This window comes from Botrytis fragariae (assembly GCF_013461495.1).
Source record: "Botrytis fragariae strain BVB16 chromosome Unknown tig00000075, whole genome shotgun sequence".
NCBI lineage: Eukaryota > Fungi > Ascomycota > Leotiomycetes > Helotiales > Sclerotiniaceae > Botrytis > Botrytis fragariae.
Genome location: NW_023500995.1, coordinates 1,367,176 through 1,391,115, shown reverse-complemented (window position 1 = coordinate 1,391,115; position 23,940 = coordinate 1,367,176). Strand labels below are relative to the sequence as shown.

The following is a 23,940-nucleotide window of genomic DNA, read 5'->3' as shown; positions in this document are numbered from 1 at the left end:
CATGTCTTTACCACCTCAAGATCCTACCAGAAATTCATATCAACAACCAAATACACAACGTCACATATTCCCAGTTCAACAAAATCTTGGTCAACAAAACATTGCTTACCCAAGACCAACTTCAACTGGTATTCGCGGTCCACCAATTCAACAGCACAATTCTCCATACTCAACTCCATACGCCAATAAGCAACCAGTTCCGCCGAGACAAAATGGCAACAATGGAGTATCTGCAGAACAACAAATTGCTCAAGGTATTTTGAGTAATACTTCGAATGGTCAAACTGCTCAGCGACAGCCTCAGAGACAAAATGGACCACCTCCCATGGGTGCAGCAATTCACATGGCGCCTCAGCATACCCCGCAAAATCAATCCATGACCGTCACTCATGCCGTTCACCCAACTCCCCCATCTGCCATGAATCAATCTCGAGATTTCGCAACGCAGCAACGGCAATCACAATCCCCCGCGATGCAAGGACAGAGTCTTGGTGTTCAACGACCCCCGTCCATGAACCCCTCCCCCGCCAACTCAAACCTCGGATCTACGAGACCACAGGATTCACCGGTAAGCTCCACTCAGGATATGTCCATGATTGATCCACAGCTTGCGCTTGATCAACAATTGGACCCTAACGGTTCTCTTCTTTCTCCGGCGGACGAACATGATCAAACCGAAGCTCCGGAAGTGACTCCTGGTGAAATGTTATCTGCCCCACCAGGAGGTAGCTATCCAACTTTCGAGGCCCTTTTTGCAGCTGCGCAAGCACATGCTTTGACACATGGTTATGCGTTTGTCATTGGCAGATCTAAACGCGACAATAGAGGTCTGAAGAAAGTGTTCTTGATTTGTGATCGCGGCGGAACCAATAAGGAGAAGGTGCCCGGTGAACAGCGACAACGTAAGACCAAGTCGCGTAAATGTGGTTGCGAATTTGGAGTCTTTGGTCTCGAAAACAAAACTTCTTGGCTTCTACGAGGTCGAATTGATGGAGAGCATTTAACACACAATCATCCTCCGAGCGAAAGTCCCACCGAGCACCCGGGAGCTAGGAAATTAGATCCTAAAGCAATTGCTGCTGTAAAGGCTCTTGAGGAAAACGGTATATCATGTCCTGCACGCTCACATATATGAATGTATTGCTAACACTATTCTCAGGTGTCTCTGTAAAAGAAACCCTCGAAATTCTCCATCGTGACAACCCTACCATTCGCTTTCTTCCTCGTGACATCTACAATGCCCGAGCCGCCATTAAACGCGACCCTTCTCGTGTTGAACCCACAGCCATGGAGTCTCTTCCCACGTTTTACAAAAAGCCCCCCATGTCATTTGAAGAGAAACTCCGCGCCGAGCTTCGAACTGAGGTAGCGAATGCCCAAGCAGAAGTAGAGAAAATCAAGGCCGATTGGAAGCAAGAAGTAGAAGATTTGAAGGAACAGTTGAGGCAAAAGGATTTAGTAATTCACAAGTTTGAGCAATTCATCGATATCTGTAACGAGCGGGTAATGATTAGAAGGGACGAGTTGTCGGATCCCCCCGCCGGCGCAGAGCCAGGCGCAAACGCTATAGCAAATGCTATGGGAAATGCCATGGGAAACGCTATGGGTAGTACCATGGGTAGTAGCATGGGCAATACAATGGGCTAAATTGCTTCGGCCTTTATCTATTGATTAGATGAACGTACTGATGGCTGACTTACAGATGAATCTTAATGGACATGGATTAAGGAATGGAATGGACTATAGGGTAGGGGACAAGGGAGTTCCACTTGCTTTACTTTTCTTAAAGGCCGGTATAATTGGGTTTGTGGTTCTGGGAAAGGTACTATTATGGCTGTTTGGTGTCTGGGATTGGGAGGGAGGACGGATTTCTGCATTTTTTGTGTTATGATCTCTTATGATGGCTGGTATTCGATTTCGGTGTTCATGGCATGTTCATATATGAGATGAGACACAGATCTTCACTTATTAGGCGGCTGTCTTCAGCAGAGGATTTTTGGCACAAGGATTAAATGCGGGGGACACGGGATACATATTGTATTCGTTGTCCGTTAATAAAATTTATATCATCTAAAAGATTGGTCTTCTTGATGATTTTTGTGACTACTTGCGCGTAGGTATTATCAAAGACATTTCTTATCATTCATGCGCATATTTGAGGCTTGAAGATTGCTCACACGTGATTGCGGCTCAAGTAAATGAGGGGATAGTTAAAATAAAAAGATCAAAAAACGCAATATATTACAATTGGAACTCGAGAATAGATGAATATTACTCATATGTCATAAAGTTTTGAATAAAAAACAAATAGTCTTTGACAATTTTGGTAGACATACATAGCTATATATCTAGGTAGGTAAGCATATAAGAAACGGGTTTGTTCCAACTTATTCGAGACTCAAGCATTGCTCCCGGTGAGTGCCCAGTGAGCATTTACAAAAGATGCATTGCGAATTCCCATTCTTTTAGTGGTGGCGTGGGCAACGCTAGTATAGCAGCGGCCGCATCATGCCCCACGATTTTGACTTCCCCTCCAAAATTTTGAAAGTTTATTGTAAATCCGCGCAATATCGACATTATATAGAAATGGCTTACGATAGCTGGATTTCGAGGCCAATCTGGTCTTATGACATCGATGGTAAGTTATTCGCTTTCCCATGTGCATTGAGAAAATACTAATACATCTACAATGTAGATATCGTCGCATTATGGCATCTTTATCGCATTCCAATTATTCTTACGACGGCCACGATCCTCATACTCGTCAGGGTAACCCTTCGTCCGCGAGCATTGAGGGAGAAACTATCTGCATCGCCTTTGCCCGCATCACCGGTTTTACCTGCAGTGAAAGAAAAGATATCACCACCTGTATTTGACGAAAAGAAAGCCAATGGCGTCAAAGCCCCACGAAGAATAGTCGGAGGCATTAAAAAGCGCAAATCTTCCGAGGAAAACCTGCAGACTGGCCCCGAAAAGATTCAACCACTCGTTTTCTTTTCATCATTGACTGGCACGACAGAAAAGACCGCAAATTCTTTCGTGGAGAGCATTAGAGGCGATCTCTCTGGACGTGCCGATGGGCAAAGAATTCAATTTCTCGAATCTCAACTACTCGACCTGTCATATATTGACTATGATGACTACTTCATTAACCCACCAAAGGGCGAATCTGGAGTTAGTTACTTTTATCTAGTACTTATTCCCAGTTATAATATCGATACTGTGTTGGACAATTTCCTGGAACATTTACAAGAAACACATAATGATTTTAGAATCGATACAGCGCCATTGTCGCCCTTGGTAGGGTATTCAGTGTTTGGGTTTGGGGATAGAGAGGGTTGGCCAACGGAGGAAGAAGGATTCTGCTCGCAGGCTAAGGACGTGGATAAATGGTTAGCGAAATTGACGGGAAGAAAGAGAGCGTTCCCTCTGGGAATGGGCGATGCAAAGACGGACGCAAAAGAAAGGTTGGCGGAATGGAAAGAAGGAGTGTTAGACGTGCTGGAACATATTGCAAAGACTGGAAGTCTAGGCGAAGGGGTCGTCGGAAGTGGAGATGCGGTAGAAAGTGACGTGGAGGATATTGAGGATGACGATGATGGGGAAGTTCTTTTTGATGAACAAAATGTTGCTTCGAGAAAAGCCAAGACGCAGAAGAAAGATGACAGTCTGAACGATTTAGAGGATATTGGAGGCGTTCTGAATAATACAGAAACCATAGACAATACTACTGGTGAAGAACCGGAAGAACTCGAGATAGACTTCACGACAGTCGGATTGAAGAAGGGCAAGGCCAAGACAACTCCAGTTGTCGCTAAGGAGATGGTTCCAACAACTTCACCTACATATGCAGCTTTAACAAAGCAAGGCTACTCAATTGTAGGGTCACACTCAGGGGTCAAGATTTGTAGGTGGACAAAATCGGCTTTGCGAGGCAGAGGCTCTTGTTATAAATATTCATTTTATGGCATCGCATCTCATCAATGTATGGAGACTACGCCATCATTGTCATGTTCTAACAAATGTGTTTTCTGCTGGAGACACGGTACTAACCCCGTTGGAACCACCTGGAGATGGAAGGTAGACCCGCCCGAAATGATCTTCGACGGTGTCAAGGCTGGACACTACAAGAAAATCAAGATGATGAGAGGTGTTCCTGGTGTCCGAGCCGAACGTTTTGCGGAAGCAATGCGCATTCGTCACTGTGCTCTAAGTTTAGTCGGCGAACCAATTTTCTACCCTCACATTAACGAGTTCACGAGCATGCTCCATAAAGAACACATCTCCACCTTCCTTGTTTGCAATGCACAGCATCCAGATCAACTCGCCACCCTTCAGCCCGTCACTCAACTCTACGTTAGTATCGACGCTTCAAACAAAGATTCTCTCCGTAAAATCGACAGACCCCTCCATCGAGATTTCTGGGAACGTTTCCAGCGCTGTCTCGAAATTCTTCGTGAGCGTCGCTTTGAACAGCGTACCGTATTCCGTCTTACGCTCGTCAAAGGTTTCAATATCGAAGATGAAGCGGAAGGTTATGCCGACCTTGTCGAAAAAGGATTGCCTTGTTTCGTGGAAGTCAAAGGAGTCACATATTGCGGAACATCGTCTTCCGCTGGCGCAGGACTCACAATGCAAAATGTACCATTCTATGAAGAGGTTTGCGCTTTTGTCGAAGCTCTTACCGCATCCCTCAAGAGGAGAGGATTAGGGTATGGTATTGCAGCAGAACATGCTCACAGTTGTTGTATCTTGATTGCATCTGATAGATTCAACATTGCGGGTAAATGGCATACGAGGATTGACTACAAGAAGTTTTTCGAGTGCCTAGAGAGTGGAGAGAAGTTTGGCCCAGAGGATTATGTGGGTGCCGAGACTCCAGAATGGGCAACGTGGGGACAAGGTGGATTTGATCCAAGGGATGAGAGAGTATATAGGAAAGGAAAGAATAAGGTTCCCTTGCCGGAAAGCCAAGGCATGGTTATGGGAGAGGTTCAAGATGGTGGTGAGGATAAGGTTGCTGAGGACAACACCAAGGATGACCTTGCTTTCTAGGCAGTGCCAAGCAATAAATATTGATATTAAGACAAAAATACCCCCACCCAATGTACCATTATTTTCTTACGTCATTTAAATACTACCTTTCTTTTTCAAGACAATCATATGCGCTTTATCACATCCCTTTCGATAATCCTTTAACTCTACACTAACAATCTCCAAAATTCCTTCTACCTCCAATTTCTCAATCTCAGCTTTATAACCCTCCGATTCCCAAGCCTCCTCGAGAACAGTAGCAATAATGAGGCCACTTGGAATAAGTATCCGAGTAAATTCCTTTAACGCAGGATCAGGACCAACATGTCCATGGGTAAATGTCCCAGCACAAGTCACCAAATCATACGTTCCATCCGGCACCTCGATCTTCTGCAACAAGTCTCCTACAAGAAGATTGCGATAACAGCCCGTTAGGCGTGCTTGAGCGAGCATAGCGGGCGAAAAATCAAGTCCATCAATGACCATAGCACCGCTTTCTGCAAGCGCAACCCCCACGAGCCCGGTGCCACATCCGGCATCGAGAATGCGGAGGGTGGGATAGTGAGGAGATTGGCGGGCGATCTGCGCGATGAGAATGGGGGCAACGTAATTTTGGAGCGCGACGATGTGCGTGTTGTAGGTGGAGGCCCATTGGGCATAGAAGGCTTGGAGATCGGAGGGGGGAAGATTACTGCGGGCCTGGGCGATGAGTTGGTTGGCTGGGATCATGGTTGTGTTGATTTGGAGGTGGTGTTTGGAGCGCGGTGGGAATGTGTTTTGAGACGGAGGGTGAAAGGGGAGAGGTGATGTGAGGGTTGGAGATGACTTGTTTTGGCCCTCATGAGAGAATTATGTTGGGATATTGGACAGGTAACTTTCACCTTAACCCCGCACATTAGGTAGCACCAGGTCGGACAATCGATGTTATACATTCCAACTAATCATGAGATTTCAGCTAGACAATGAAGAATAGTAGTACAGAATAAGATTACCTGAGAGATCAGTTGCACGAAAACCCCCGTAATCCTAAAAATACTCCTTTTCTGTAACTTGAGAAGTTCCAAGATGTAAGATTATATTATTCAACTCATCAACTATAATATCAAGTTTTACTTCATACATCAATAGAAAAGATGAATCTGAAGTATTTAGAGAAATTATTCTTATTTATTCTTCGTTTTAAATTGGATTGAACAGGTAAATGAGAAAGTCATCAAAGTCAGCTTAAGAAAGTCTCGTCAAGACGTTCGCTTCTTGAGTCATCACAAAATAGATTTCTTTTTTTCTCTCAACCTATTGCGCATTTGAAAGATGGGGAGAGGGAAAAGGAACTGGAATGCGGGAATTGGGAATTGTTTTTTTAATCTACTTCCTTCCCTCTCCCTTATGTACTCTCCCATTAATGACAATCACATTCAACTTCTCCTGGTCCTGCAAAATCGTGATATCCTCCAAAGGATTTCCATCAACCAAGATACAATCGGCATAGAACTCCTCTTGAATCTTCCCTAACTCATGTTCTCTCATGAAAAGCTTAGCCACTCCTGCAGTAGCAGCAATGATAGCTTCCATAGGAGTAAACCCGAGAAGATTTACGAAATGAGCGAGATCTCGTGCGTATGTTCCATGAGGTGTCCACGCAAATCCATAATCACCTCCAGGAAGAACCACGATTCCTCGTTTGTGCATTTCTCGGAGACCGTGGATGGCAGCTTCGAGTTCCTTTCGATAACCTACTTGTGAGGCTTTCTCATGCGAGTATCCAAATTCGCTGGCGTCATTTACTGTTCCCCTTTTCAGTTGGAATCTATACAATGAGAATCAATAGAAAACTTACAAGTTGCAATCAGCCAATTTATCCCAGGTGCAACGATGTGTTTATCTTTTTTCGCTTCAAGCATATCCATACCTTCTTCGTCAATATAGGATGCGTGATATAACACGTCAACGCCATGTTTCACGCACATTTTTACAGAATCTCGAGCTCGTGCGTGCGCACAGAGTCTTCGTCCGAGATTATGTGCTTCTTCTACACATGCTGCTGTTTCTTCGTCGGAGAAGTAACAATCTTGAGCTGATCTATTTTCTGTGATCTCATAATTCCCATTAGTTTGAGGGTTGATAAGAAACAGAGGCGGACTAACCTCTTCCCCGCTCATACTCAGCTTGATCTGATCGACGCCAAGACGAACGTGCTTTTTAATAACTTCCCTCATTTCATCTGGACCATCAGCATACGCTGTGATACCTGGAACTAAATCTCCATCTCTCCTCGCTATCTCCATACCATTGGCTAGGTACCGAGGTCCGGGGCTATCTCCCGCGTTAATAGCATCGCGGATGGCCACATCTAGATCGTCTTTTGCGGATGCCGCTCCAAAACACCTTCATGTTCCTCAGTTGATTAGATTTCTTATATAAAAGATCCACCGCAAGATTAAATGAAGACACACATACATAGTATACCCTGAATCCAAATAACACTTCGCACTCTTGGCCGTAAGGAGCATATGATCCTCCCATGCCAGTTCCCCAAGCGCATTCAAATCTCCCCCGTTCCATGTGAGATGTGTATGAGCATCCCCTAGTCCGCTCATTAATGTGCGACCCCTCCCTTCGAATATCTGCACATGTGGGTCCTCGAGTAACTTTTCTCGCTCAAGGTTGGAGAGAGAACCCACGAAGCTGATTCGTTCACCACATATCAATACATCACCGGGAAATGGATCACGACCGGTAGAGTCGAGAATGGTGATGTTGAGGAAGAGAAGTTTGGAGGTGGGAGAGGTGCCCAGGATTGAGTATGGGATGGGGAGGAGAGAGAAGTGGAAGTTTAAAGAGGCAATGGGGTCCATATTGCGAGGAGTAATGCTGGAAGGCGGAGAGATGGTGGATAGGGTTTCCATGACGGATGGATAAGCAACTCGCAACAGAATGCTGGTTCTCTGAGTAGAATGGGAATTACTGCTGATGCTGGTGATAGTATGTCGAGAGCTATCAAGCCTAGCCCTATTCAGACATATACATCACGAAGCAATAGCTCCAAATCATTCTTCGCACTTCCAGCATATGTTTCTTCTAAATCCCATCAATTTGCATTGTGGCCTCTCATCTTCATACCAAATTGCCGTAGGCTACCTACGTAACACTTGTCTGACAGGGTTCTCCGCATCTTCGACTTGAAGCTGCATAAGCGTGCCAGAAGATCACCTGAAGTGTACTTATTCTAAGTCTTCTTCGTATGTCTCAATATGAACGAAAATTTTCGCTCTATTTTATTGAAGACTATATCTTCGAAGAACCGATCAGCACGAGGTAAGAAGACCTGCTAAGGATAGAGGACGCTATCGCTCCCATTATTTTCTTGCATTTAGACGAATGGATTCATCAAACCTCTTGGTGGTGCTGATTACAGTCCGCAATGGGAAAAGAAGAAGATTTTCATAAGATCAAAAAGAACAAACAAAACAAGTAAGTGCGTGATATAATATATCTTCTGGTTGACGAGGACAAGCTGGTCCCAGATCATTGAGCATGTTGCTTGATTGCTGGGAAGAGTTGTGTGACAAGGGGTGGGGTTTTGAAGGATGTTGTTATTATCACATGTAATATGGGACAACAGCTTCTTGTCTATGGCGATGATTGCCAAAATGCTAATATTCAACAGGCAACAAAATGGAAGCCTAGTGATAAGACTCAACTATTAAGAGTACCTTACGAATACCAATGCGTATCTCGCAACTACTCTTTCCTTACCCCACTCTAGGAATACATCTATAAACGGACTCCCATCGGTATCTTCCTTGACAAATTAACACAAAATCCCAAAATCCAGTATGAAGTCATTAGATTCTTCAAAGCTTTTCACAGAAGATTGGATAATAACTGTTCCATCTCATCCCCACCTCCGCTTCATTCGTCTAATCCCCAGCCGCTACGACCATCTAGTCCGCATTTTCAGCAACCCCTTAAACGACCCCAACAACCGTACTCCAGACGATACCAGCTGGAAAGAATCCGATTCTGTTGATCTAATAAAAACCTACACTCAGCGCTTTTCCACTTCCAAAACCTCACATAATGCCCTAGCACTCCTAGTAGAGGAAAATGGCAAAATTGTAGGCATAGGACTCATGCATGAATTTGAACATCAACCCCGCTTCGCGAATATCGGGACGATTCTTGAGGAAGCGGGTAGGGGTCATGGGATTGGCAAGATTTTGATGGAGCTACTTTTGAGGTTGAGTTGTGAGTTGAATGTAGATGTTTTGGAGGCGGGTACGATGAAGAAGAATGCGGCGATGAGGGGGTTGATGAGGAGTCTGAGGATTGAGGAGGTAGAGGAGGAGAAAATCATGCCGGGGAATAGAAAGGTTGCCGAAATTATGTTTAAGGGTATTGAGAGGCAGAGGTGGAGAGATTTTGAGATTCAAGTTGAGTTTTTGGGAGAGGTGAATTGATCGTGAATCAGACCATGGTGGTCAAATCACTTGCTTGATACATGTATTTTATAGGATTTTAGTTGAGTTGAATGTGAATTTGGACAAAGAATGTAGTAGCCTGTTACTTTGTCACCTCCCTTAGCTCCCCAGTTTGACTCGTAGTACTCTCTCCTTCTCTCCTGAAATCTACAAGGCACCTGCACATGTACGACTTCTTATCCTGCAATCGGCATCTTGAAGTTCATTCATTACTCCGATGGTTTAGATTCGTCTCCTTTCGCGACTTCTTCAGCTGGCGAAATCGAGTTCTTCCACAATGAAAGCATTGCTTGGGAATGAAGTCTTGTACCCAAACACTCTTTCCGCAACCTGAAGTGCCGGAGCATTTGTATTCTTTTCCGGATCTCTCCATATTGATATTAGGTCCTAAATTGAAGGTGTTGAAGTTTCGTGATGATATATGTGGAATGGGTGGTTAAATTCGTTTGAATACTCTTGAAGATCGATTTCGGGTGATTAATAGAGTTATGCGCTGGAGTTAATACTTGTGACTGATATTGTAAAGGTGAAACAGAATGGTGAGAAGTAGGAGACTAAATAGAAGTCTAATTAGAAGCTGAGACGGCGGATGCGGTGGTTAATTCCAATGCAATGCTAGACTGGGCTGTGAATAGCGTGCTCATGATATTAATCTTGTGGCTGTACTAGAGCTAATCAAACTTATAGATCAGTGAATGGTGGTATGAAATGCGTATCAAGATGGCTATTCTGTACGGCTGTACCATATGAACAGAGATTAAACCTCCGACAATCTTGCCAATTTACCCCAAAAGGCTAACTGCTATGGCTGTACGATATTTGGTATAATAACAAACCCGTACCGGTCCAGCTAATTTGGATCTTGATGCAGCAAAATCCGGCCCGTCATAATAGTTTCGGGTAGTAACTCCGCCCACTCGCCCATCCGTACATGGCGAATAGATGATCCGGTATTTGCTATAACTCTATTTTTTTTTGGACCAGCTTGGCAAACATCCATACCCATCAGGATCTCCATTGACGATGATCCGGGGACCGAAACTGGGTCGATCGCGCGGATATTGTCAAGCTTCGGGTACCCAGTACTATTTGGACCCTTCTTCGCTAGACTTCGATAACGTTAGGTCGGTAAGATTAGCATCCTCCTCGCATGTACTACATGCAGCAGCGTTTTTCGAATCATCCTATTATCAAGACCATGACACATACAGACAGCATTTGTAGAGCCGTCTACTAATCGCGTGGAGAATGTAATGCAAAGTCTTCGTTGAAGTCCGTCCACTTTAGGACTCTCAACTCCGCAGACCGTCGTCGTCTACTAATTGCGCGAACAATCTAACGCAAAATCTTCTTTGAGGTCCGTTCGCTATAACACTCTTAGCTCCGTAGACCTTGGGCTAGATTGAATATAAATGTCCACGACGCCCCAACTAGCCCCAACGGCCCCCCTTCATCGTGAAGCTATGACAGTCTCCACAATCCCCAGCTGTGGGTGCCATTTGTCACAAATTCGGGCCGATTCTTGTGATGTGTCCAGAGTATTGGTAGACTAACAGGCGGGACCGACCGAGTTGATGGATTAAATGGGGTACGATGAATACGGAGTTAAAGTTCATATGGGGCGATTGCTTCAATCGTTTTCCAATGTGCGGTGACCGTTATCATGTCCCTGCGGGGCAGCCACCACGCTTTGATCTGGCCATTCTATTGAAAAATCAGACAACATTTTCAGCTTCATATGCGACTTTGTGGGAACTTAACGAAATAGGCGGTATTCAAGTGGAATCTGGGTTATTGAGGGAATTTAGTTTGAGACTTGGGAGAGGGCTAAGTGACATCTGATAATCATGTGTTCAAGCGAACCGTTTAGGGACTTCAAGACTCAATCATAAAACATTAAAATTTTCATATACCCGGTCCTTCCAAAGCTATTCTGTGACGTAAGAGAATATATCCAAAATTCAATCAGCGCCATAATTTTCCTGCTCCCATAACCGTAAGATTTAACATAACTCATATCGCTGACATAACTTTCCAAAGGCATTACTTCATAGAGGCACATTATACCCCTTAAACTTTCGCGCCGGTATTCCTTGCTCAAACAACCAATCCAGCTCATCAAATTTCCTCCCGTTAGTTTCTGGAACTCTTAGCCAAACCCATAACGTTCCCAAGGTTGATGTCCCAGCAAAAATGAACCCAATTTTTCCTCTCAGATTTGCTGAGTCTGGGTTTATTAAGAGTGGAATAGCAATATTCATGACAATACCAAACACACTCTGTACCACTATCCCCAATCCAACTGTCCTTGAACGCAATGAAGAAGAAGGAATTTCAGCAAAGAGTGCCCATCCCATTGGTCCAATAGTCGAGAGGTAGATAAACGAGAAAATGATTACACAAGCTACTTGACCATAAGCTGGTCCTTTGCTGGAATAATTAGGTAGGATATCCAATATACCAATGAGCAAGAGCAAGAATGTCAACATGGCTGTTCCGACAAAAGATGTAGAACGACGTCCACATCTATTGATAAGAAACCATGAACAAATGACACCCATTAATCCCAAAATCGTAACTCCAACTGATAATGTAAATGCATTAGAGTCAGACATGCCAGCAAGTTCAAAGAAGTAACTCGAATATCCAACAGAGAAAACGACACCAGTAAGCTGTGCGACGGCGAAAATACCCATCGAGATTTCGGTACGACGGAGGTTGGAGCCTCGGAAACAATCAAGATAGGTGGTTTCGGAAGAATTCTTGGACTCTGTTGAAATTATTGTTGTCATCTCTTCTGCGGTGTCAAGAGGAGATTGATAGCCTAATCGAGCGAGAGTGGAGGTTGTGTTGTCCATGTGGGAATGACGGAGCAGATACCAAGGTGATTCAGGGGCAAATGGGAGACCGAGAAGAATGATTGTTGGAAATATGAATTGGAGAGCAAAAGGGATTTTGTAAGCATTCGCTGAGGCAAATGTTCCCGTGCCCTTAAGGACGAGATTGCCCGTGAGTTGACCGATAGAAATAAGTAGTTGAACTCCAGAGGTGGTTAGGCCTCGTATAGTCGCAGGGCATATTTCGGCAGCATAGCTTGACGGAATGGTGAGAAACGCACCCAAGGCAAGACCGTTGATAAGCTTTGATATGTTAATTCAATCCAGAGTTATAAAGGGGTAATCGATCTTACCTTGCCTACGAGTAAAACCACTGACGACCGAGCGAACACTTGCAAGAACACCCCAATGATGCTCAATATGCACCCTACTCCCATCATCAACCGCTTCCCAAATCTATCGGTAAGATATCCGGTGGCAATGGCTCCGAATAATTGGCCAACGTAGGAAGCAGAATTGAAACCCGTTTGCCATTTTGAACTAATTATGTATGTGCCTTTGTAATTATATCCAAAATCACGCTCGAAAGAAGCAATTGATATTGCACCACCAGATATCTATGAATACTGTTTAGCCATCAATCGTGTATGTTGAATCTCAAGCGTCTACTAACCTGAATATCCATGCCCCAGTTGACAGCTGCCAAGGCAAAAAATCCGGACCAAAACACCGCTACTTTGTGTCTCATCACCATCTGCCATGTCGAAAGTTTTTCTGGTCCCTCTTGAGTTTCCAAACTCGCGATCTGAGTAACCGGCTCCTCGGAAACAAGAACTACTTGTGTGTCCTTCATTATCGTAGATTCATTAAGTCGTGCTCGAGAAGAAAAAAAAAGTGGTCGTGATCAGTTCATTTCCTGGGGATTGCCTATGAAGATATTATACGAATGCTGATCTTTATGTGGGAGCCGTGCTTAATGATGTAAAATCTGGGGAAATCCCGGAATAAAGTATATTCCACCTTTTATAGTCAAGAGCATTAGGGGATTAAAACTCAAAATGAGGATTACTTATCGACTAGAACTAATGTTGTTGTCAAGAGGCTGGGGTTTCTACAAAAGCCGGTGAAGGTCGCCCCTTGACTTTACATTCTTAGGAAAGGGGTCAGACACCTTTTGTTGAATTTGATTTGTTATGGATGTTGGGCTTGCTGCATGAAGGTTGACATAAAAACTAAATTCTAAATAAGTGGCCGCACTCTGGGGCTAGAAGGCTTCGAACTCTCAGACCGCGACAGCTAGACGTTGACATTGTTCCATAAAAACTCTGAAAAGTGGACCAACCAATGAAATGCCTCAAACTATTCCCAAATCTCTTTCGAAAATTTCAACTTCCTTGTAACAATTGTTGACAATGATTCAGGCTTGAACACTCAAATGCAAATAAACGTGGCTTTGGACGCCGAAGAGTTTGGATGATAAGTTGATAACGGGAAACTTCGCTAAAAATCAGAAGTGCGGAAAGAACTATATGACCCCTGCAAATATCAGAAGAATGAGTCTCCCCAATTCCTTTTTTTCTATTTCCCAATAATCTTGTGCAGACTTCATTAGATCTTGCTGGTCGAGACATGGTATTGTAGCAATGAATCGTTTAATAGTATCAACATCGTGACCGCTCATTAACACAACCGCTCGTAGCAAGATCAATACTCCGGCACCTCCTAGAACATGTGAAATCATCGGTGTAAGCCAATATGCTGTTTTGATGAATTCATAAAATAGTAACCCATCGTAGGCACCAAGTCTCCGATCTTCTAGCAATATGTCACTTATTGCCTGGAGTAGGTGCAAAATTTGTTCCGCCGCGAAACTTTCCATTTGCAGGTCTCCCAGCAAGCCATAATGGTGCATATCATCAATGCGAGAAAATAGAGGATTTTCTATATCGCCGAATGAGACCCCGAATGGATTTGGACAACATTGCGTTTGTTCCGAGCTGCTTATCACTGCGCAAATCCATTGCCCAGCCTCTGAAAGCTTTTCACGATCATCAAAATGTTCGAATGTATCACCAAATATTTTCATAAAATCGATTCTCGGATTGCCTCTTTCACGAGCTTGATGGTGAATACCCGGTAGATTGCGTTCAAGTGCAATTGACCGCATCTGTACATCACTTCCATTTGGAAAGCTAAGGACTACGGGAGGTGAAGTCCTTCCAATATGCTTGACGGGGCCCTTGTGATGTAAAGGGGGAATTGGCAGATAATTCGGGGCGTAATGACGATTATTCCGTAACCCAGCTGTGATAATTCCATGATAAGGAGCCATTTGAAAGACTCGGCATTGGCTTGATTCCTGAAAGGTTATTTTTCCGAAGATGAGGAAGAGGGATTGGATGGACGGGGAAGCAGGAACACTTTGAATAAACTTGTATTCACAACAAAGAGTGTTTGATTATGTTATGCGAAACAATGGAGGCAATCAGACACAACGAGTTGATTAGAGTTCGAAGAGATGTCCATGAGCTTAATATAAACAAACTTTGGTTCAAAACCTTCATACAAGCCACTACAATCACTCTCGGGTTCAAGTCACACAAGTGCAACTTCCAAGGTGCAAGAAACACAAAACGTAAAGCGACTCAGTATGAGTGGCTTGAGTTGATAGTTCAAACCTCTAGTATTGAAGTGATCTGCCTTATCGTGCTACGCAAACATCAAAAAAACGCCCAGATACTATGTCGCTTGATTGCGGATATGAGATATGAGGCGGAATGCATATGATAACATATGATAATGGTGGTGGATGAGAATGGGACACTTGACCAGCAATCACAGCACAGTGTAATATTTCGTGTATGCAGAAGTAGGCTGATAAGGAGGTCATGTTCTAGGAAATTCCGAGGTAGCTGCGCTTCGGGCGATAGGATAAGTTTTGAGGGACATTGCCTATCGAATCAATTAGAGTATCGGGAAGCAAATGTGACAGCAGCAAGTAAGTTTAACTGCGATAACAGTTTCGCCGAGAGCTTTACTTGTTTGGCCATTAGTATGTATGGTCCTGAAACATGAGTCCAAAAGATCATCAACTCTGATGTTTGTTCAAGTTGAAGAATTATTACTGAGGTATGAGAAAGGACTCAGTCAAGAAAGAATTGACTGACTAAGCAGACATGCATAGAGGGATCTTGATCACGTGTGTGTGAACCTCTTATTCAATTCTTATTATTCACATTCATTTATTACTTCCAGTAACATTTGGAAGGCAGATCAATGCTATTCATCTACAAGATTATGTATCGGAGTATAGTTATCACTTATCAAAATTCTGGTCTATCAGCGCTTTTTGTAACAGGAAGTAGTTTTTGGTTACCACATATCGAATTGGGCCTGTGGAGTGGAAGTTCACTCAACTCCCATCAGCATGAAGATGCGTAAATATCAATGAGAGATCTACCATGGTCGTTGGTTGCTCACAAGATGTTTTGTATCCCAAACTTGATCTTTTGCTCCATCTTTCACGGCGATATATACCTATAAGATCTTCGTGCAGGCTATGAAGTGACAACTTCTGACGTCAGTGTTACCGAAATTGTCCAGCAAATACACGTCCTTATCATAGGTCTAAATAAACTGGGCAACCGAGGTCATATTTAGCATATTACACACTATTATCTGTGTCTAGTCTAGGAATTTTATGTGTCATGATCCCGATGTTTCGGCAGTGGCTGTTGGAAGAGCTTGCCATTCCATGCTATCGCTCACCTTCAATGTTTAGGTTGGGTTTAAAGAATGCTTTAATCTCCTCACAATTTATCTTTTGCTTCTTGATTCATCCAGAAGTGTGTATCTTCAAACATGTTGCTTGCCGACCAGAAGTTTCCCGGCGGGTTACCAGTGCCACAGCTCACAATTGAGGGCATCGAAATATGCTGACTGCTCTCCATCTTTCGAATATCATCTCAAGCGTTAAAGTGAACCAAGATCTGGAGGTGTTTCATTCATAAGTACATAAGTACTTACTGAATAGTATAAAAAGATGCTGAATTTGAGACATGTATGTTGGGCTGGGACTTTATCAACATTGTTTGCAAACTTCACAACAAAAATATTCGAGAGCTCTCTTGGATTTTCATACATCTTCCTACCAATTCCGGAATCCCGAGGATCTTCACCTCTCGTAGCCTGCTATGCTCCTACCCGAACCCCTTGCCAATTTTCAGTCTCCGACCAATCACAAGTCAAGATTGCCAACTCCCAAAAGCAACAACAATATAGATAGGCACCAAGAATTGATAGTTGCCTAGCCTAAGGCTTTATACCTCTCACTTCAAACACTTCCCCTCACATCCAGAACCAACTCGGTGACTTCGAATGATTCTCAACAACTCTCAGTAAATCCTTCGATCATCAGGAGCTCGAGAAATATCGGGAGGTCTCTTTCCTTTATTTTTCCTTGAATCTGACTTACCAGTGCCTTTCTACTGAACTTCAACATATCTACTTAAACTCTGATTTGCCAAAACTGACGGTAGAACCGAAAACCACTAATACCTAAGTACCTGACAAAAGCCGAAAAACACGGCATACCACGCAAAGTTTCCAACAAGTCCTCAAATCTCATACCTCTCAACATGTCTTCTGAGTCCGACAGTATCTCTGTCAATTTCAGAGCTGAAAGTTCCCCGATGCGCCCTACTACACACGAAGTTTTGGTAGACGGATTAGATGTAAGTTTGTGTTTTTCACCCCCAATTCTTGCAACAAACATCCTCTCGATAATCTTCTGGTCAGCATATCCCATGATTTGGAAAATTAGAAACTCTGTTTATGGATCAACTTTAACTTCGATGACCGTCGTTGCCAAACTCAGCCAAGCTGGATACCGTTAGATTGCATTCTTTCCAGTCTTCCTCCCCACTTCATATCCTAAAAAAAAATGATCTCAGAATTGACTCATTATACTCTAGACCCCCTCACCCAAAAGGTCATCGCCAAGCAAATCTTCAAAGAATAAGACCGCCACACCGAAGAAACAAAAAACGGCAGACAAAATGATCAAAGTTCCGACCGTTTATAAGGATGAAGATGCTTCTGATGACGATAATCCAGGCCATGAGAATGAACTCAGCTCACCAAAGGCCGGCACTACTCATGGAAAGACTCTATCTACGGCGAAGTCTGTCACTAATAATAAGGATGGTGGTGATCATAATAACGATGATGATGATGATGCTGAGGAAATCGTTACGAAGAAACCCGCAGCTGCTCCCAAGTCCAAGTCTTCTACCACCAACAAGCTAAATGTCAATCTCGAGGAGAAAGCCAAACAATCAGATGAAGTAACTCCAAATGTCTCCGATGCTGACACCAAAAAGGCTGCACCAACTACTCAGTCCAGAAAGAGACGTGCGGCTGCTACTTCCACGAACGGTGGAGCTCGCAAGAAAGCCAAGTTGCCAGCAAATGCTTACAATCCCGATTGTTATACCCAATTGAATAGGGAAGACAAGTTGTTGTTTGATCTCAAAACTAATAACCCAGAGGCTCCATGGAAGGAACTCATTGTTCAGTTTAACCTGGAAATGCAGGGTAAACCTGAACTCAAAGCTGATGCACTTAGAATGAGATGGCCAAGAGTCAAGGCTGCAGCGACCGAGATCGAACATGCTGATGTATGCTGGCAATCGGTTCCCTATCAATTATATTTCCCTAACATCTTGTGATTGCTAACTTCTCACACCAGATCCAAAAGATGTGTATCTCAAAGCAAGATATGGAAGACCAACTTGAGAATACGAGAGATGAGCTCTTGGCAAAATTTGAAAGAGAGAGAGAAGCTGTGTTGCGAAAATTCAAGACAGAAATGTGGACCGAAATTGCTAAAAACGTTGGCCAAAACGGTGGTAACGATTATGAACCAGCTGTTCTGCAAAGAAAGTACGAACTCTATAAGCGCCAGGGTCGTATCGATGACAACGATAAATACTTGGCATGGACTGAGGAAGATGAGAATAGCGTGAAAGCAGAAGCTCAGGATAACGAGGAAGAAGACGCCAACAAAGAAGAAGATGATGACAACGAAGATGACGAAGAAGACGACGAAGAACAAGCCGGCGCCCAAGAGGATGCAAATGGTGAAGATGAGATCGAAGTTGACATCAAAGGAGAAGACAGCAACATGTCTGAAGCCGATGCTTGAATGATACTCAGCATCTCGACCACTAGCACCTGAGGGTGTCAGACTCCGTATTGGAGAGTTGTTCTCTTATGTGAGTATATTTCGCGGTAGGGAAACCCTTAGTATCGCTAACGATTAAGAAAGCAGAGCTAATCACTTATTTTCGTTGCCATCGAGATCTTACAGTTCAACCTTCTCTGCTTCTTCTCAAGTTTGCTCTAGTCGTTTATCGGCTGGGAAGTACACGGTTTATGATGCCTTCACTACTTTTTTGTTCTTTGGAAAGCATGGGAAACTTCGTGGGATCTGTGCTATTTTTTACTTCGATACTGGTTGCGTTCATTTTAATTGGGATGCGCGGATAATGATGTGACGCAGAATGGAAGAGAATGATACACACTGTGGGTAGGCGGAAAGCATTAGCTGTGATTCAAACTTCATCAAATTGCCATAGCACAAATGAATTTGTTTCAGTCTACCAATCGAAATTAATGTCTTGATTCTCACATATTATTGACTTGCCATAGTGATATGTCTCCATCGCATTCAATATATTTAAGATGATAGATGACCCAAGCTTATCTCGTCTCCCTCCGAGGTAGAGTGGCCATACCTTATCTAGATGCCATATTACAATGACATCTATCCCGTCTCATCATCACACCCAATTTTTTGGACCATAGTATCATCTCACATATTCCGACATACCACCTCATATTGAATGAAGGCTCATAAATTGGGCAAACCATGATTCATTTGGAGAAAATGCCGATATCAACAATATATCATCCCCGATAGCGGGAATCAATTTTCAACGCCATCTTGACTCATAACATAAGAGTTCGGGACCAGTTGAATACTGATCAATGCGTGGCGATCCGCTCAACTTTAGGCCCATGGCCAATATACAATCCGAAGCAGGCCATGCAAAGGACTTTCTGTCATATCAACACATTACATCTGAGAATGAACTCATAAATGCATATTCCCCATCCTCTCTATCACACCGACCGAAAAGCTCCTACTCTTTCTGGCTCATAGCTTGAGGTCTGCCGCAACAATCGCACCACGAACGCAAATCATCATTCCTTCCAGCCAGCTTCCATACCCCAGAAGAAGTATGCCACATCCCACACACCATAACAACCCTCTGTTCCCATCACACCAACCCCGTCATTAACTCATCCCCGACTCCCATGAATCTACTCCCTCCCCAACTATTGTCTCGACCATCGACAAACTATCCAAACACTGCACTCCAAACCTCTCACATAGAACCTTCACATACCCCTCCTTCCAAAACCCCTTTTCCACACAAACAACCACCTTCTGTCCTTTTCTCTTCAACGCCGTCCCCAATTCCACCAATGCCGTCCCTCCCGCCCCTATTTTCCCAGCGCGAACATCCGCTCCTATGAGTCCCACCACAACAATATCCGCTAATTCCAAGCCCTCCAGTTCAAAATTCACCTGTGTGACAAATCTTTCATCTGAGGGATCTTCACGCCAAGTCGAGTCCCAGACGGTGTTGTAGGGGTCGATTATTGTGACTGGTGCAAAGCTGTTTGGTTCGTTGGTAGCATTTTTGTTATCTGTGGATGTGAAACGAGAGCGGGCTAGGAGGCGATCTGTGAGAATCTCTTGCCAGCGGCTCTCGTCTTTGTTGTAGTTTGTGGTGCCGGAGAGGAAGATTACTGGGTGGGGTATATTGTGGGGGTCGATGATTTTGCCATTTTCGATTAAGTCTGAAGAGGGGGTTAGTAAGATGTTTTGTTTTGCCGACTTGATGGATGTTGACATTGCGTTGGAGATTAGTGTGTTGACGTACTATTCCGATGTTGAGTTATGAGATGATGTAATATTGCCGGACGATCGAGGCTGTTAATTGTTTGATCCACGTTACATCGCATCTGCATCTGCATTTGTCAATTGGCCAATCACGGATCATTAAACCTGGTCATATCACTAGATTCGTGATAAATACAACCCATGTGAACCTCCATTAGATTGTCTTCTTGAAGTATATAGGATATAAATTCAATCATAATAGTCTTATCTCCAATCTATCTATCGATCCTCTAACTCAACTCCGTCATCAAAATCGTCTTCTGTCCCTTCCGTTATATGTTCATTTCTATGATCTTGCGGGAACCTTGGGCTCCCTCTCCTTCCTATCGTCTCTCCACTAGCAAGTCTAATTCTTCCCCCACTAGCACTATGTACTTTGTTACCCACCCAAGTTCCCACACTTCTCATTACACCCCATAGCCTTTCTTCATTGTTTGATAAGACGGGACCTCGTTCTTCTCTAAATCCTTCGTTGGCCTCCACTTTAAACTGGTATTTTAGGACGTCTTTGACAGTTACCAGGCCTTCTAGTTTCCCATGGTATTCGATTAAAATTACTCGAGGTCCGATCTTTTGGAATAGTTCCATGACGGTTTCCAATGGTAATCGAGGATGGACAGTAACGGGCGTAGAATCTATGAAGCGGCTGAAATCAACCGATGATGATGCCATGCCTTCGAATGTTGTAGAGGCTGCTGGTGTAGTGGGAGTCATGGGATCATGAGTTGAATTGTTGTTCAGAGGCGAAAAATAGCATTTTGCCGAAGGAGAGATAGTTCTATCCCGTTTAACACGATCGATTGCATACCTTAATTCTGTCCGGCCAATGTATCCGACTAAAATCTTTGAAACGCGATCTTCTACGATTGGAAATCCTTGATATCGATCTTCGAGGAGCAACTTTTCCAAGTGCCTCATTGTATAGCCAGTTGTCGGCAAAATGACCACATCGCCTGTCATGACTTGAGATACTGGCACACCGAAGGTATGCTCCTCTTTATTATCGAGGAAAGGAAATCCGTTGAACCAAATCATGCGATCCGCTATACCACCCTTTCCAAAGAATTCAGAGACGGCTTTCGTTACGCCGACAACAATCATAGTTGGAAGAATGTAGGTTGTTGCGCCTGTAAGCTCGAACATAATAACGACGACAGAGACAGTAATGTGCATGATTCCACTCAGAGCGGCAGCTGCGCCAAGGAATGCATATGTTCCTGGTGTGATGCAGGGCACATCGGGTTGACAGGCAGCGAAAAATACGGAGGCGGGATATGCTTCATGAATCGCCTGGACGAGAATGCCGATAGTACGACCAAAGGATGCTCCAATTGCCATGGATGGGACGAAAATTCCAGCTGGAACTTTGCATCCATATGAGATGATTACGAGAAACATTCGAATGATTGTTGCCAAAGTCAATGAAAAGACCATTTTCCATCGGTTCTCTTTATCACAAAGACCATTGTAATCCTCCGCACCTTCACATTCCAAAAACAAAATCTCCATACTCTCGGTCATATCGATTCGCAAAAACATGTTCGGATAGCAAATCAGAGCAGTTCCAGTCGCAAGTAAAGTCGCTTCGAGTATTGCATATTTGGTGAGATACTTCTTTCGAAATGCTTGTGCTCTCAAATTCCATTTGATCATAAATGCTCCATAAAGTCCACCAAATATACCTAATACGATGTAGAAAATTACCTCGAAGAAATGCCATTCACGATCATAATGAACTTGAAACATGACAAGTTGGCCTGTTCGAAATGGATTCATTGCCGCAAGAACAGCTGTTGCAACCAATGCGCAGAAATAACTTCGCCACATAGTCTTAAGGGGAAAGTATGAGGACATCTCTTCGAGGGAAAACAGAACACCTCCTATTGGGCTACCAAATGCCACAGCAACACCAGCTGCTGCACAAGCACTTAGAATTTCTCGAGTTTTGGAGGCATTTCGTTTATATTTTTCGAAAAGTCTGGAGATGACATTGCCGGTACATACTGCATAATGAACACTTGGTCCTTCTTTACCTACTGATAAGCCAGATGCAATTGCTAGAGGGAGTGCAATTGATTTAATGATCAAAGTCCAGAATCCAAGAAATCCTTTCATGACAAATCCAGCAATGATACATTTTATTTCAGAAATTCCAGATCCAGCTGCATAAGGGGCAAATGATCTTACGAGACTTGCTGAAGTCAATGCGAATATCGTCTGAAGAGGTCAGTATCGATGCGACTAAATCGAACGAAGATACCTACAGCAAATAAAGTATATATCACATAATTGACTGGTGGGAAAGAGCTCCACCTATGCCAATCATCACATCCTATACTTAATCAGCACCATATTCCTCATCTTCTGGTCATAAACATGCCTGTATCTTCCCCCCAGCAACAAAAGCTCTCGTTGAGGTAGAATCCAGTCTTGCAATATCCCAACTTAATATCTGAAAGCCATTCCGTGATTATATTCAAAAATGCAGCATTAAGACCAATTGCAGCGCCTAAACGTTCCGCATCAGCATATTACCCGTCACCAAATTGATACCATTCCGTACCTATAATAGTAACCACAATCCAAGCTTGCGCCGCATCATAAGATTCCCATAATTTATATCTCCAACCCGCATGACCGCCTCTTTCAAAAAAGCCCGCGGTTTCTCTCTTTCGCACTTTCCTTCGTATTTGTTCTTTCGCCGCATCTTGAACCCAATCTTGAGAAGTGTCAACTTACTTGTCGCAAACCGGATAAAAGAGGGGTATTACCTATAGTCGTAAAATCCTATTAAATCATAATTAGCACAAGGCTTCCAGAGCCGGCAATTTTAGCGCATAAGGTAGCATCATACCTCATAACGTTTGATTTCCTCGATTTCCTCATCTATCTGACGTTCTGCGACATTCGGCACATTGGTAGCCTCGCCTTGTTCAGCACTTGAGACGGCAAAGGATAGGCGATGAGAGAAAGAAGGACGTTGGTGGAGGCGCACTGATGGCACAGAAAAAGAAGATGATCGTGAGTTCATGGCCCCATTTGTATCGACACCATTGTGGGAATTGCAGTCATGATACATAAGAGCTCGATGCTCGAGATGGTGGCTTATTGAGAGCAAGCGGTACATGCGGCCGCAAGCGTCGGGTAAATGCTCTCGGTAGTCAGTCTTTATATCAGCGAGAATCGACCACCATTTAAAAGAACATTAACATTTCAGATCTCTCTTTAAAATAATATTGAATAATAAGAATTCCAATTTTCAGTATAAAAAAGATTCGAACTTTTGTTTAGTTTTCTCAGATTTCAGCATTCATTTTGAATTGATTTTATAATTCAACAAACAAGTGATATCGAGATAAACTCAAAAAGAGCAGTTTCCGCCTGTTTTTCCACTTGCGTAGAGAATCAATCTCGCTCTATTAACACTTTGTCTAGATTTTGACGCCTTATAGATTAGTTGCATCTTTTTCTGAGATCACGTTGAGAAGGTTGGGCACCGAAAGCTTTGGGTAGTCTCATCCTACGCGAATCAAGATTTCGCTCCACATACATCTTA

General features: G+C 43.5%; 9 protein-coding genes across 9 annotated transcripts; 4 read left to right on the top strand and 5 right to left on the bottom strand.

Annotated features, from left to right (window-relative positions):
- Position 1: 1 nt before the first annotated feature.
- On the top strand, positions 2–1,647 carry Bfra_005916 (putative mutator-like element protein; the record flags this gene model as incomplete). The annotated part of the gene is made up of 2 exons (XM_037336291.1): positions 2–1,103; positions 1,160–1,647. 2 exons carry the CDS (start codon positions 2–4, stop codon positions 1,645–1,647), a joined length of 1,590 nt encoding a protein of 529 aa, XP_037191501.1.
- A 939-nt stretch (positions 1,648–2,586) lies between these two features.
- Positions 2,587–5,055, top strand: Bfra_005915 (putative wyosine base formation protein; the record flags this gene model as incomplete). Its single annotated transcript, XM_037336290.1, has 2 exons — positions 2,587–2,638; positions 2,696–5,055. 2 exons carry the CDS (start codon positions 2,587–2,589, stop codon positions 5,053–5,055), a joined length of 2,412 nt encoding a protein of 803 aa, XP_037191500.1.
- Positions 5,056–5,130: 75 nt separating this feature from the next.
- On the bottom strand, positions 5,131–5,763 carry Bfra_005914 (putative williams-beuren syndrome chromosome protein; the record flags this gene model as incomplete). Its single annotated transcript, XM_037336289.1, has 1 exon — positions 5,131–5,763. One exon carries the CDS (start codon positions 5,761–5,763, stop codon positions 5,131–5,133), a length of 633 nt encoding a protein of 210 aa, XP_037191499.1.
- Positions 5,764–6,399: 636 nt separating this feature from the next.
- Bfra_005913 (putative isoaspartyl dipeptidase protein) lies at positions 6,400–7,940 on the bottom strand (the record flags this gene model as incomplete). Its single annotated transcript, XM_037336288.1, has 3 exons — positions 6,400–6,818; positions 6,872–7,419; positions 7,492–7,940. The coding sequence occupies 3 exons, from the start codon at positions 7,938–7,940 to the stop codon at positions 6,400–6,402; spliced, it is 1,416 nt and encodes a 471-aa protein (XP_037191498.1).
- Positions 7,941–8,870: 930 nt separating this feature from the next.
- On the top strand, positions 8,871–9,494 carry Bfra_005912 (uncharacterized protein; the record flags this gene model as incomplete). The annotated part of the gene is made up of 1 exon (XM_037336287.1): positions 8,871–9,494. One exon carries the CDS (start codon positions 8,871–8,873, stop codon positions 9,492–9,494), a length of 624 nt encoding a protein of 207 aa, XP_037191497.1.
- A 2,069-nt stretch (positions 9,495–11,563) lies between these two features.
- Bfra_005911 (putative maltose permease protein) lies at positions 11,564–13,205 on the bottom strand (the record flags this gene model as incomplete). The annotated part of the gene is made up of 3 exons (XM_037336286.1): positions 11,564–12,655; positions 12,706–12,969; positions 13,026–13,205. The coding sequence occupies 3 exons, from the start codon at positions 13,203–13,205 to the stop codon at positions 11,564–11,566; spliced, it is 1,536 nt and encodes a 511-aa protein (XP_037191496.1).
- Positions 13,206–13,877: 672 nt separating this feature from the next.
- Bfra_005910 (uncharacterized protein) lies at positions 13,878–14,684 on the bottom strand (the record flags this gene model as incomplete). The annotated part of the gene is made up of 1 exon (XM_037336285.1): positions 13,878–14,684. One exon carries the CDS (start codon positions 14,682–14,684, stop codon positions 13,878–13,880), a length of 807 nt encoding a protein of 268 aa, XP_037191495.1.
- A 2,305-nt stretch (positions 14,685–16,989) lies between these two features.
- On the top strand, positions 16,990–18,557 carry Bfra_005909 (uncharacterized protein; the record flags this gene model as incomplete). Its single annotated transcript, XM_037336284.1, has 3 exons — positions 16,990–17,085; positions 17,326–18,030; positions 18,102–18,557. 3 exons carry the CDS (start codon positions 16,990–16,992, stop codon positions 18,555–18,557), a joined length of 1,257 nt encoding a protein of 418 aa, XP_037191494.1.
- Positions 18,558–19,571: 1,014 nt separating this feature from the next.
- Positions 19,572–23,463, bottom strand: Bfra_005908 (putative voltage gated chloride channel protein; the record flags this gene model as incomplete). Its single annotated transcript, XM_037336283.1, has 8 exons — positions 19,572–19,624; positions 19,718–20,363; positions 20,625–22,546; positions 22,572–22,601; positions 22,786–22,893; positions 22,948–23,103; positions 23,156–23,171; positions 23,239–23,463. 8 exons carry the CDS (start codon positions 23,461–23,463, stop codon positions 19,572–19,574), a joined length of 3,156 nt encoding a protein of 1,051 aa, XP_037191493.1.
- Between the last annotated feature and the right edge of the window lie 477 nt (positions 23,464–23,940).